At 47.8% G+C, this 14,071-nt stretch overlaps 1 protein-coding gene across 1 annotated transcript in view; it reads left to right on the top strand.

Annotated features, from left to right (window-relative positions):
* The window catches only part of IGSF9B (immunoglobulin superfamily member 9B), a 66,291-nt gene that overhangs the window by 29,613 nt on the left and 22,607 nt on the right, over positions 1–14,071 (top strand). Inside the window, exons 8-10 of the mRNA XM_026657978.1 lie at positions 378–494; positions 3,409–3,559; positions 4,881–4,992. Coding sequence (XP_026513763.1) covers positions 378–494; positions 3,409–3,559; positions 4,881–4,992 — 380 coding nt within the window. The remainder of the gene's footprint in view (positions 1–377; positions 495–3,408; positions 3,560–4,880; positions 4,993–14,071) is intronic.

The following is a 14,071-nucleotide window of genomic DNA, read 5'->3' as shown; positions in this document are numbered from 1 at the left end:
GAAAAAAGTTAGTTACATAGCTGCTTAAGTGTTCGCAAGTTCAGGGCCTTAATTTCCAATATTTTTGTGTCCCCCCCCCATTTAGTTATGTTCAGTTCAGAGATGATACCCAGCTGAGTGGTCCTCTAGAAAATTTCCCAGCATTTATAACTTGCCGTAAGCTTAAGTTGCTGAAGCAATTCGTTTTACAAAGCCCCAACCTGATTTTAAATCAATGAATTAAAAAACAACAACACAGGTGATTTAAATCATTCTGCCCTGATGAAAACCCACTAGTTCTTAACTTGATTTGTGAGTAGATCTTCAAGGAGCGATTGTCTGTGTACACATGCTAATTGTGTTTGGTGACGGTTACTTGAGTTTCCCCTCGGCTGCAGGACCCACCCTATTTCACGGTGCTACCAGGCTGGGAGTACAGACAAGAGGCAGGGAGGGAGCTGTTGATCCCTTGTGCCGCTGCTGGAGACCCCTTTCCCGTCATCGCCTGGAGAAAGGTACCCGGCCTGCCAGACAAATCTGCAGTGCCTTTGGCTTTTGATGAATATTGCAGACAGAGAAGCCCCACTCTCTGTCCCGGTAAGAACAAACTGCAGGTACAGCTGCTTCGCTTCGGGCTGCACCACTGCCGTCCTGTCCCGCAGGTGGGTGGGGGAAACCCAGCTCCTGACAACCGTGTTTAATACCATGAAACCTTCACAGCAGCATCTGCAAAGCTGAGCAAGCCCCCCCCTCTCCCCCCCCCGCTCTTCCTCTGGCTGCTCCACACTGGTATCAACTTCAGGAACACTCACCGAAGCTTCCCCATCCTTTCTGCTGGGGTCGCCACCTGCAGGATGGAATAACCCTCCTGGGGTGCTAGATTGGGATGGTGCTGCATTGGCTGCATCAGCAGATGGAGCATTGGCAATGGTAGGGCAGGGGTTCCCTGTGACTGGACGTGGCTGCCCTTTTGAAAGCGTCCCTCACTCGGTGGAAGCTACCAGGCTTTTTTTTAGTGCAGTCCCGCAGCTGCTTTGGTTTCCTCATGGAATGTATATTCTGCAGCCTTGGGCACTTGCCTGCACGTGCGTTCTTCTTTGTGAAGAATCAGCCTGTTACTTTAACACCTCCGGAGGGCACATAAATATTGCTTTCCATTCCAATTCTTAGTTTTGTCTCAACTGTGTCCCCAAGTGCCCCTGTCAAGTGGCCTGCATTGGCATAATAATGATGTCTCCATAGCCTGCTTTAATTCAGGGCTCTTGAACTGGCAAGTCATGGGATGGCTCTATGACCATGGCTATGATAGCCCGGTGGATTTTGGCCTGAAGGGGCAGCCTTTCCCCCCTTCTTCTGTACAGTCTGGCAGCTAGGGATGGAGAGTTCCATCCTTTGGATTGGTTCTTCTGCCCAAATACACAAACTTCTTGTTTACCAGTAGCACCAATAGTCATTCCTCAGCGGCCAATATAGTCACTCGTTGTGGGCTTCCCAAGGCCCCCTCCATGCTACCCAGCATGCCCCTTCCCTCAAGTCTCCATTCTCCTTATAGAAAAACAGTCAAACCAGTGGGACCTGCTTAGGCCTTTGTCCCTACTGCAGGACCTTCTCCCCAGGCCTTTCATCTTTTTACTGCTCTTTCGTCTCTATTTGCTGCTGTTTTGTGGAGCTCTCCAACCCTGCATACGTGATGTACAGGGCTGGGATTTCCCAAGCACTACGCCACATCTAGCTTAGGATAAAGAGTGGGAGAGGGAAGGGCTCCCACCAGGACAAACAAGTAGTCATGTTGGGGCAGTCAGTGCAAGGGTACGCTGGCTCGCGGTGGAAGACCATGCACAGCTGGCATTGCCCTTGATTTTTCTGGGTTTGAGGCAGAAGATAATAAAGTAGCCCAAGTGCAAACCTCAATGGACACGGGTAAGAAAATGAGAAATTGAAGTGATTTGCTCACTGCTCTACAACGTGTTCATCTTTCGGTCCATCTTATTTCCTTTCTCCTTCATTTCTTTTAATCCTCTTCTTTATTTTTCCTGCTTTTCAACACCTCCCCTTCTGTCCCATGTTTTTTTCCTGTTTCTTCTGCCTTGATTATCCCTGGGTATGTCATCCTCTGGTGTTTTCAGTCAGGACTAGTCTGGACTTATCCGAGTTCCACCAGAAAACATAAAACCAAAGGCCCTCACACACACTACTGGCTCGTGAAAACTCCTGCCACCTCAAACCTGGCTTCTGTGGCGAAGCCACTGAAGGCCTTGGATTCAGCATTGGTAGCCACTTGGGGCAGTTGATCGCCCTGCTCCCACCAAAAAAAAATAAAAAATCTAGCCCTTTACAGGTGTTCCAGGTGTTGAATGAGAACATTGCGAAGCAGGCCAGTAAATCCCAACAAAGCTATGCACAAGAAATCCACAGAAAAGCTATGCACACATTATGGAGAATGAGGACTTTGAAGCGATTTAGGATTTGTACAACTTCAGTTTATGGGTGTGAATGTCACTGGTTATGTAACCCAGCGTCTCAGCCATCAAAAGAGAGAGGGTCCACCTTTTTTTTTTTTTTTTTTTTTTCATTTAAAACAAAACACCTAGGCTTTTCTTCCGAAATGGTTCCAGCCTTGGTAGCCCTGTTTGTGAAATGTCCTTTTTGAACCTTTACTGAAGAACACTATGGTGTGGATACAATTTACTTTCTAAGAGTAAATCAGAGTATTATTTAAAGCATTCGTATACAGACCTATTCTCTACTCAGTTGTACCATTGCAACTGAGACAAATTTGACCTCTAGTCTGGAAACCTAGAACCAGGTAAAAGGTGGAGATCACATTTTTAAAACGGGGCAGGTTTGTTCTTAATGGTGCATTTGCAGGCTCCAGTGAGCACTAAGTGGTTACTCATTTTAGGTTCTGAAAGTGTCAACTGGAGCAATCAAAGATCCATATCACTCACCCTAACTGACATAAAACACTGGCTTCGTGCGTGTGATCATATCTCCTTCTAGTGGCTGGCACCAGAGACTACAATAGCCTGCTACTTGCAGCTAAAGGAGTTCTCTTTGATCTCAAGTGCTAGAGAGACTTGTGCTTCGGATGCTCAACGTCCCAGGTTGAATCTCCTCTGAGGTCCGTGGTGTCCGTATGTTTATGCTTGCGTAGCCAAGTTGTAAACACGGCTCTGTTCTGCATGCGTTATGGCTAATTATCCTGCCATTTTAATTGGCATGTTTAACTGAAAATCCGTACATGTGCTGCCATCTGCCGATCTTGGTAGCCAGCCCCAAGTGCTGGAGCCTCTTCACCCCCGGCTGGTATTCTGGGTCTCACCATAGAACCTAGCTAACAGTGCGTGACCTCATGCTGCTGCCTTGCACTGTGCTTCTGAGTTGTTGTTTTTTTTTCTTCCCCTCTGCTCTCTCTGTTCTTTGCTCAAGGTAGGGAAGCCCAGTAGAAGCAAGCACAACACCCTTCCAGGGGGCAACCTGCAGTTCCGATCCCTCAGCAAGGACGACCATGGGGAGTGGGAGTGCATCGCTACCAGTGTGGTCACGAGCATTACTGCCAGCACTCACCTTACAGTCATAGGTAGGAGAAGGCCAAGGCTGGTGGGCCAGAGAGAGGGGGCTTGGGAGGGCATGGCGAGAGGGGATAACTGAAGGGGAATAGGGAAGGGTGGAGGTTGGGGAAATAGAAGGGAAGGAGCAGGTGTGGTCGAGAAGGTGGGAGAGCAAAGGCCGTGCAAGGGGATACGCAGGCAAAGGGATCATGGAGGAAAGGACTGAGCTGGAATAAAGGAGGTTGGGGATGGAGGGGGAAGCTGAGGGGTGGGAAAAGGTGCTGAGTGGGTGGGATGAGGTTAGAGAGGGAAGGACAGCACTAGTCCCTTCAGGTGCCCTCCATATAGGACACTGGCTGTGACTGTGTGTGTGGGGAGGGAGGGTGGGGAAAACATCTTTGGATTCCTCTCCTAGCCTTCCCTACCCTCCTTTGTGTTCTGAATTGATCTGAGCCCTGCATCTCCAGCGGCTGGCTCCCTGATGGCGTTGGGTGCATCGACACTGCAATTTAAGGTGTAATTGTAGCGTGGGTAGGCATACCGGTGCTAGCTTTAATCTAGCTACCGCAGGTAACATCATTGAAGGTGCAGCAGCATGGACTTGAGTGCAGGTTAGTAACCCAAGCACATACCCAGGGTCCCTGGTGGGCTACAGTCACACCTTAATATGTAGTGTAGACGTACCCTTTGTTTGCTCCTGGAGTCGATTACCTGGGCTTTCAGCTTGTGAATGGATTGGCTGTTGGATAATTTGGAGGCAGGGGTGTGCTTCTCTGTGTCAGGAGAGAGGTTCATGTTTCCTGTCTGATTGCTCCAAGCCGTGTGTCTGAAAAGCATTACTCAGGGACGCTTCCCATGAAAAGAAGAGCAACGTTTTCCTTTAATTTCACGCTCCAGTGGTGCTGTCTTTAAATCTCTGTCCTTTTTATTACGGCCACGTCCTGAGGCAGATCGAAGGGCTCCCCTCCTCGCTGGCCAAGTGTGTCCTCCCCTGCTGCGGCACAGTTAGAAGACATTTTGGTCAAATCTTGAAGGGTTTCTTAATCCTGTGAGCTCCTAGATACTAAAGTATGGCACCACTGACCTATCCGGATGCATTCTCCAATGGGACACATCTTGCCTCCTGAAAGTAAAGTTTTAAAAGCCCTCTGAGCGCACAGAGGCAGGGGAAAATGTCCTTCCACTCCTAAGAATAAGCTCCCATTTCTCTAGGCTCCTGTTGTCTTTAAACAACCATAAATTCCACAGTCCAAGGGCTACCATTGTTCTGGGTGCCCTGGTGACTGGCCCCATGTATGTGTATGTATTTTTCTGTTTTGCCTCTTACACTGAGTTTCTCTCTACCTTCAGGCACAAGCCCTCATGCCCCGGGTAGTGTGCATGTCATGGTCTCCATGACCTCTGCCAACGTCTCCTGGGAGCCTGGCTATGACGGTGGATATGAGCAGACATTCTCAGTTTGGTACGGCCCTCTGTGAGTCATCCCAGCATGCTTTGCTCTCTGCTTTGTTTCCTTTCTCCTCAGCCAGAACTTGGAGCCAGGTGTAGGCATTGCCATTTCTAAGCAGGGGTGGGTGAGGAGGTGATGGGAGCTTCCCATGGCCAGGGTGGCTGTGAAAAGCATGAGGTCAGATTCCGAGCCAGTGTAAATCCTCATAGCTCCATTGACTTGAATGGGGCTACACCCACTTACATCCTCTGACATTTTTTGCTGTGTGGAGCCCTGGTGACCCAGAACACCTGAAGGGTGGGCGGGTGGGGGGGGTGGGGTGGGGGGGCGGGGAGGGGTTCTGATAATTTTTTGCTAAATGCTCTGCTGCTGCTTAGTTGAGGGTTCGTCCTGGTGGACTCTCTCTCTTCCCCCCCTCTTCCTATCACCGCTGCCAATGGATCTGAGAGACTGATATACAAGTCTCGACATGTACAGTTGTCAACCCCCTTGCCCTTGCATGTGTTTCTGTTGTAGAAGGCTCTAGGTCCGCCATTCATTGGTCCTTCTGTCAGCCCTGAAAACGTACTCTGCTTATATTAGAGGGGAAATACATTTTTATATTAATTCCCACCTGCGTTTTTCATGTTATTCCCACCTGCACCTAGTTAAAGATGAACTGAAAATCCTGTTTTGAATGCTTAACAGCCAAATCACTGACAGAAAATATAGAGACTTTAAAGTATACTCTCAAGAAAGTGACTACATCAAAAGGCCACTTCTTTACTCCACAATTACCTGTGGGTATTCAGAGTCCTAGAACAAAAGAATGGCCATACGGTCAGACCAAAGGTCCATCTAGCCCAGTGTCCTGTTTTCTGACAGTGACCAATGCCAGGTGACCCAGAGGGAATGAACAGAACAGGTAATCACCAGTGATCCCCTGTTGCCCATTCCCAGCTTTCTAATACCACCACTCAGGACTTACACAGAATACGTCTCCTATTTGCTGACTTCAGTGAGGCAAGTGAGTTTTTGTTCCATTTTTAGTCCTCTTAGCCCTGCTGAGCCACCACAGCTGTAAGAAAGCGGGCTGCGTCCTACTCCCACTGTCACATCCACAACATACGATCCTGCTCCCATTGAAGTCAAAGATGGAATTCCAGCTGGCCTCAGTGGAGCAGGATCGGACCCTACATTCTGAGATGAAAAGCACTTCTACCTGTTGAGATGCACTAAGGGCGAAGGCCATTTCCTGCTCCCACTGGCTCTGTGAAGAATGAAAGACCTCTAAGGAAGAAGACAGTTGCTTAATGGAAACAAATGATGCAACAAAAGGGACTCTGATTTTTCTACCTGAATGGTCAGTAGCGTTCTGTTTTACAATAATAATTGGCCATAACAGTTGACGGTTGCTAGATTTAAAAAGCTGTTTAACACCTGTCCAGAGTAAACACCAAATTCTGATGGCTTTTGAGTGTTTCTGGATCCACACGTTAAGCAGTAGTGCCAAGATTCACACATCCAGCATCCCAGCACAAGGAGGCCCACAGCACAGGGATTAGTGCCGGCATTCAATCTACAGCTTCCTGGCGTGGCAGGACCTGCATGATAGCACCAGGATTCGTACACCTGGCTGCCAGTGGTGGTGTGACTCACGCGTAAGTGTCAGAGATTCACACTTGTGAATGAAGTACCCCCCCCCCGCCCCCCAGTAGCGCTGCTCTTTAAGCCAGCCTTCCTTTTCCCCACGGGTAGTGGACTGTGGAGATGCTTCTGCAGTCTACCCTTGTCATGGGAACCATGGTGGGCTGCAGCACAGGCCAGTCTCTCATTTGGATGCTGAGCTTATTCGCCTTCTGTTTCTTCTCAGGATCTCTGTCAACTGAAATCTGAAACGTAAAGGTGACGACGACCTTCTGTGTCTCAGCCATGGTTTTCTTCTTCCCCCTTCCTCCCCCCCCCCCAGTTCGTTCATTCGTTCTTTCTTTTCTTAATGTGGCCAGATGGAGTCTTCTGATAGAGTGGAGATTGGATACATGCTTCCCATGATAAATTCTGCTCTGCTTGAGACAGAGCAACGTACCAGAGCTCGGAAAGTGGGGGCTGGGCAGTAGCATGGGGAGACAAAAGAAAGCGGATAGAAAGAGAGAGAAAATGAGAGAGAGAGAGAGAGAGAGAGACGAGGGAGGAAGAGAGATCTGAACAAGCAAGAGAATGAGCTTAGAGTGCAGAATTCACACAACTGCCTCTGATTAAAATGTCCTTGAGAAGGAATGATTAAACCTCCTTCCTTTTGAAACACGTCTCACCTTGGAGGAGGATGTCAGCTGCTGCTGTTCGCTGCCAGCGTCTTTTACTGATTCTTTGTCTACTTCCTGAGAAGCCAGGATCCCCCATTTGCTTTGAGATCCCAAACAAAATGAGACAAAAAAAAAAAAACTTAAAGTGGAAGGAGGAAGTGTAAATGGGGGAATATTAGCCCAAAGCTTGAGTAAGGACTGTACAGTGGTGTTGGACCATAGGTCCGGTGTGGTGTGGGAACCACTGCTGGGTAGAGGAGGAGGAGCCTACTTTCCTTGTAGAAAGTCATCCCTCTGAGTATTAGCTGCTCATGGGACGTGTCAGCCAGGGACACCCTGTGGGATATGGTGCCCGATGGATTGGCGAGAGAAAGCCAAAGCAGGCTTGTCTGCTGCAGAGCTACTGCTCATTATTAGTGTCCGCTTATCAATGCCAGCCCTCTTCTCCTTCACCGACTGGAAATCTGGGCAAAGGTTATGCATTCTTCTCCCTGCTGTATTTATATGACCCTCCTCAAAGAGAGACTTCCTGCAGGTCAAGCCCTTTGGAGTCTGCTCTTTCTTGCCTTTGTCCTTGTTGGCAGCTGCTGCCATCCTTCTAACTCAACGTTTTCTCCTGCTGTGCTGAGCTCCCCGTGTTGACCATGTTATTCCATATCCCACCCTTTTGGCTGTGCTGGGACGCTTTGATTATAAATTTCACCCACTCTGTCAAAAATGGCAATTTCTCTTCCAACGAACAAACCAGAATAAAGCTCCAGGGAACTGAAAAGTTAATGCCATCCTGCCAAGCACGCCGTGTTCGGAACTATGTTTCAGTGAGACTTTTGTGGTCTGTTGTGCTGCTTTAGGATAGTATTATGTGGGTTTGAACAGCACCTTCCATGGGCGTGAGACCTGGGCTGGGGCTTTGGCTTTGTAGGCTAATGCAGAGGCCAGGAGCTCACATATAGCCATGGATGTTACAATCTGTGTGGGTAAGAGGAAAATTGGCCATGACTCTGAGGCTGCTGCTCTTTATAAAAAAGATCTAAGCGTCATTTACTCCTGCCTTTATTAGCTGTCCAGGTGGGTCTGAGAAAGGAGAATGGCCTTTTTTAAAAAAAGCACCGTTTATTATTGACTTTCCTTCCTTCCTATAGAGTGCATTTCATCCAAGGACCTTAAAGCGCTTGTAAATATATCAGCACCTTCCGAATATATCTATAGTAGGGGGAATCACACAGTCGTGGGGGACCAACAAGTCCCATGTGTAGCCCAGACTCCATTTCAGCTCTTCCCCCTTCTTCTCTAGTTGTCAGTGAGTGCTGTGAATGCAAGTCCAGCTCCACAGAGACATTTGGAGAGAGTCCACGGGGACAGCAGCTGGGTAGCTCAAGCGTGCTGCTTGTGTCTGTGCAGTATCTTTAGGGAAGAGCTTTCCCCATGCTTTGATGGTGATCAGTGCTGGATTTATAACCAACACCCCTCCTGTGTCATGCCGTTCCAGTTACTTAGCTGCCTTACTGAGATTGACAGCTTAGAGGCCTGGGCCAGGCATCAATAAGGAGCCAGTAGGAGGGAATGCGTGAAGGCAGCAGGGTTAAATGCCGCAGGGAGACCTGAATGAGGCAAACATTTTTGACAGCAGCTTCTTCCCTGCCCCCATACCAACTGCTGGTGTGACAGAGGATTCTGGGAGCTGTAGTTTTGTTAAACAGGAAAGACTTTCTATCCACTCTCATTTCTCCGCAGCACTTTTTGGTTCTGGTGTATGATGAATTCCTCTGTGCATATGGCTTTGTTCCCCACTTGGTCACTTCCGTAGCTTCATGCTTCCTTTTTCCCCTCTGTTGCGGCATTATCTGGACTGTCTTCTCCCCATCCCTTATCTCCTGCTTTGTAGGCTTGCCCAGATGAATAGCTAGTGGCTTTACATGTGTTGTGTACATTGTAATTCTCTCTCTCTAAAATAAAGATATATAAAATATTCTTCCGCAGTCCCTTCTAAATACTCGGACACGATTATAAACTGCAGCTTGTGGGGATTATCACTGCAGTATATATTCCTAATAGGGGTGTAGAATTCATAGCTATTGCTGTTTTCCATCCCATTGCAAGTCAGGGATGCCACTTTGAGGCATTTAAGTGACATTATTTGCCATGACTTCACATTGCCATGACTTGGAGATGTAATCTCACAAGGTCATGAATCCTGACGAGTACACCTGGGAACCTTTTGGTCACCCTGTTCACACTGGGTTTGTGGAATGGATTAATAAAAAGACCTGAGGCTATCCTGTCTGAAAGGTTCCCTTCCCTCCCTATTCTGGTCCAGAACTCTCTGCAAATGGTTCGGATAGGTGATGTTTTCTTTCGTGTGATTGTGTATGTATATGTTCCACTGTAGGTGTGCATGCACCCACTGTAGGTGTGCATGCACCCAATGCACTTGAGACCGAGACTTGCAATACTCATTGGTGGCGCATGCATCCCACTCTCCATGTGCCGAGTGATGGCATAAAAGGGGCATGGGCACCACTTCCCTCAATTCCTTCTCACCACCCCGGCAAGAGTTGGAGCTCCCTGTCGTTCTCTGAGCTTCAGTTAGCCAGCCATAGAGAGAAAAAAAATCGTGTGTGTGTGTGTGTGTATAGTTGTAGCTTACTGTTAGTTTTAGTGTAGTTAGAGTTTAGTGAGTTTAATATGCGGAAATCTTCAGGTTTTGAACAATTTGTCACATTCAGGGCTGTGATTCCTATTAATGACAGACAAAAGCGGTGCTGAATCTGCTTAGGTGAGGGGCATGTGGGGACAAATGTCTTATTTGTACCTCCTTCCCAATGAGAATAAAAAAACAGGGATTTCCGCCTCAAATCTTCTTGAGAAGGTGATATGTCACCATTCAGACCCCAGCCCCAGTCAAGGCAATGGAGTGTTCATCCATAAGGAGTACCATTCCAGCTGCCCCAGTTTCTAAACCCAAGACAGGTGAGAAACATCATTCATCTTTGTCTCCAGAGACCTCCTCGAAGTGCTCAAAACCCTTCTCGGTCTCTGAGATGTTAAGTCTCATTCTTCACCTCACAAAAAGGTTCTGAAAAGTCCTCCAGGGCCAAGTCAAGGGCTGGTTGGAAGCATCGACACTCAGTTACCATCAGAGGTGACGCCATTATCTCTGGTACCAGAGGGGCTGTTGAGACTGGTGCCTTCACCCCTACCAGCGAGACAGCTGTCTCGGGCACCACCACCTTTAGCAGCCGAGCACTTACTTCTGCTATTGGTACCTTCGCCGCCACAGGCATTCTTCGCAGTAAAAGACCTTTCATGTGTCCCTTTCCTGGTCTCTCCTTTGTTGCATCATCCAGTCCCAATCTCAGTGGCCTCTACTTCAGCAGCACTACTGGCACCATTGACTACAGTCGCCATGGTACTGCCAATTCTGTCCACTTCATGGGTGTATGTACTGCATCAGCTCTGCGGGAACTGTCAATGTTCACTCGTTTATTTGCATTCCGACCACCTTGTCCACCAGCACTGTCAAATTCATCATCAACATCAGTTCCTCTGGGATAACACCAGGTGCCGGGACTTCCTCCTGCGACTGCTGCTCCTTTTACTGAAGAGAGTTACATCTCCTCTTCTTCGGACTTTGAACATGATAGACAGTCGCCTGGACCCGTATCTCTGTCATGATCGTTCAGGTGTCCAGACCATCAGTGTTCTAAAGATTTCCCAAACTCTAGAGCAAGATCTTTATTATAAGGCTGCTCCAGTTTGGAATTCTCCATTGTGGGCTGTTAAAAGACTGGACTGTCCACCCTGGCTTTTTTGAGCCCCTTGGCCTGCTCTTAAAATATCTAGACACCTTGTTTGTTACTCAATCCAGAAGAAAGTCGCCTTCTCTTGTTCCTATAGTGCCTAGGGTTGATGCTTCTCTAAGCCTACAACCTCTCTTTAATGGAACCCACAGACGAAGAAGAGGCAGGGAAGGAGCTTTTAGCTGTGGCCTACCTGTATCTCTTCCTCTTCTCCAGATGAGGCCATCGCTCCAAAGTCAGCATCACCTTCTCCTGAGGACTTTAAAGTTTTTCAGGATCTAGTTAGGAGAGTGGCCGTGTCTTTGGGAACACAAGCAGAGCTTATGCAAGACAATCCTCGCACGCTATTAGATGTTTTGCAAACTCCCACTCCTGAAAAGGTTTCCCTTTACAATAATGAAGCTTTACTGGAACCTATGAAGACCCTTTGGCAGACACCTGTCTCTGTCCCATCTATTGTGAAATCGGCGGACAGATACGCCTAGGTTCCTCAGCAAGAATTTGATTATTTCTTTACCGATTCCATTCTAGACTCATTAGTGCTCACAGTGGCTAATGAGCATTCCAGGCAGCCTCACACTAAGGCTACCTCGAAGATTATAAAAAGCTGGATCTGTGTGGCAGATAGACCATTGTGAACCTTCGGATAAGGGTCTCAGATTGTCTGGCATTGTTGTCCAAATATACTTTTATTAATGGGACAGCAGTTTTCCAAATCCATGGACAAACTGCCTAAGGAATACTGGGATCGGTTCTTGGCCATTGTTTTTGGAGGGCATGTCGCTGCTCATACTTCCCTCCAAGCAGCAATCGACGTGTCAGATACTGCATTAAGTTTGATGGTTACAGCAGGCCTCTGGCATTCCAAGATTCCAAGAGAGATACAAAATACAATAGAAGTTCTACCGTTTGAAGGGGCTCAACTGTTCTCTCAGACCGGTTATGTAACATGCACGGTAAGACTCTTTTGTGTGAGTCTTAGGGCTGGTCTACATTGGGGGGGGGGGGGATTGATCTAAGGTACGCAACTTCAGCTGCGCTATTCGCGTAGCTGAAGTCGAAGTATCTTAGTTCAACTTACCTGGCCGTCCTCACGGTGACAAGTGGACCGCTGCGGCTCCCCCGTCGACTCTGCTTACTCCTCCTGCCGAGGTGGAGTACGGGTGTTGATTCGGGGATCAATTTATCACGTCTAGACGAGACGCAATATATCGATCCCCGATAGATCGATTACTACCCGCCGATCCGGCGGGTAGTGTAGACCTGGCCTTAGTTTGTTGCGTGTATACACCTCGGTAACAAAAGAGGAAGCAGGTTAAGCCCCAAACAAAGTACAGGCCCTAATATCAGCAGAGACCTCTAGGAGGTCTAAAACTTACAGACAATGTTGGTGGGTGATGCCTAGAACAGGCACTTCTCACCAGACTTCAGTGACTTTGAAATAGGCGTTTTGATGCACTGTCTAGGACAACATACGAATTGACTGATCTCATGCATTCAGACCCCCTGTTTGGGAGGAACAAGTGGGTGCTCGGCATTGTAAAGTAGGGATGTGTTACCCAATTTACCACCCTCCCCTTCCCCAACTCATCCTCTCTTCTCTTGTAAAGGGACCAATCTCATGAGATTGTTTTTAGACCAAGAAGTACATTGATGAACATTGGGAACAGTAGAGGAAGTTCCTTATCACAGAGGGAAAGGTTTCTATTCCTGCCACCTCCTGATTGCCTAGAAAAAGAGGCGGTCTTTGGCCATTCTGGACTTAAGAAAGCCAAACAAATTTATCAAGACAACCAAGTTCTTTCCAAAGCTTTATTCTTCCAAAACTGAAGAGAAGCTCCATTTCTTGGGTATTGTGGCATTTTACCTGGACCACACACTCTTTCAGATCCTCTCCCAGACTATTGGTAGTCTATGCTGAGATGATGACAGGGCAATCTGTTACAGCCCAGTGTATTTCACGCTGGATTTCGCACTGTATCAAGCTTTTCTATGATCTGGCAAAAGTCTCTCCTCAAATTTGAGGAAACCGCCCACTCCAATAGGGCTCATTCCACTTTGTCAGCCTTCTTGAGCTACACCCCTATAGCAGGCATTTGTAAAGCTGGAACGTGGTCCCCTATGTGTGCCTTCTCCAGGCACTAAGCTATTACTCAAGCCTCTCAGGATGGCGCCAAATTCGCCAAGTCGATGTTGTGGTTTCTCTTCAAGGAGTCTGAAGTCCCTCCACCAGTATAGCAATTGTTGATGAGTCTCCTACCGTGAAATGTATATGTGCACAATCACTTGAAGGAGAAAAAATGGTTACTCACTTGTACAGTAACTGTTGCTCTTCAAGATGTGTTGCTCACATATACTCCACAACCCCCCTTCCCTCCATATTCCGTTACTTCATTTTTCAACTTACTGGTGGTTTGAAGAAACAAAGGGAGGCAGCAACCACACGCCTTTTATGCGCTGGGCTTGGTGCAAGGGGTGAACGGGGTGGATGTGCCACCTATGGCTTCGGCCGGCAAAAACCTCTGATTCAGATGCATTGCTTGTACATACACCCACACTGGAATGTATACATGCACAGTACATCTCAAGGAACAATAGTTACTGGACAGGTAAGTTCCTATTTTTTCTGGATGGTACCATCCACTGGCAGAAGCTTTCCTTTGTGGAGACATGCTAGGATGCCTGCTACCAGTTAACTGTGGGGAAAGAGGAGCTGGAGCAGTAGTGGTTGGAAGAGGTAGGTGCAGGCTGAGAAACAAGAGGCCCCTAACTTCCCAGACTGAATGAGCTTTGTCGTTCTTGCCATCTCCCTAGATACATTAAAATCACCCCTTTTCTTTGCTCTTCTGGCTGGATTCCTGGATCTTATATGATGTGGGTATGGCAGTCAGGTGTTCGCAGTTTGAAAAGCCATGTGTTTTGAGTCACAGGAAGTCTCTGTGAGGATTGCAACTGCAATCTCTGTCCTCTGGGAGGCCAGGGTAGCTACCATCAGAGGGTTTAAAAAAA

This window comes from Terrapene carolina, unplaced genomic scaffold, assembly GCF_002925995.2.
Source record: "Terrapene carolina triunguis isolate 2854851 unplaced genomic scaffold, T_m_triunguis-2.0 Scaffold374, whole genome shotgun sequence".
Taxonomy (NCBI): domain Eukaryota; kingdom Metazoa; phylum Chordata; order Testudines; family Emydidae; genus Terrapene; species Terrapene triunguis.
This window is presented reverse-complemented; position numbering and strand designations above follow the sequence as displayed.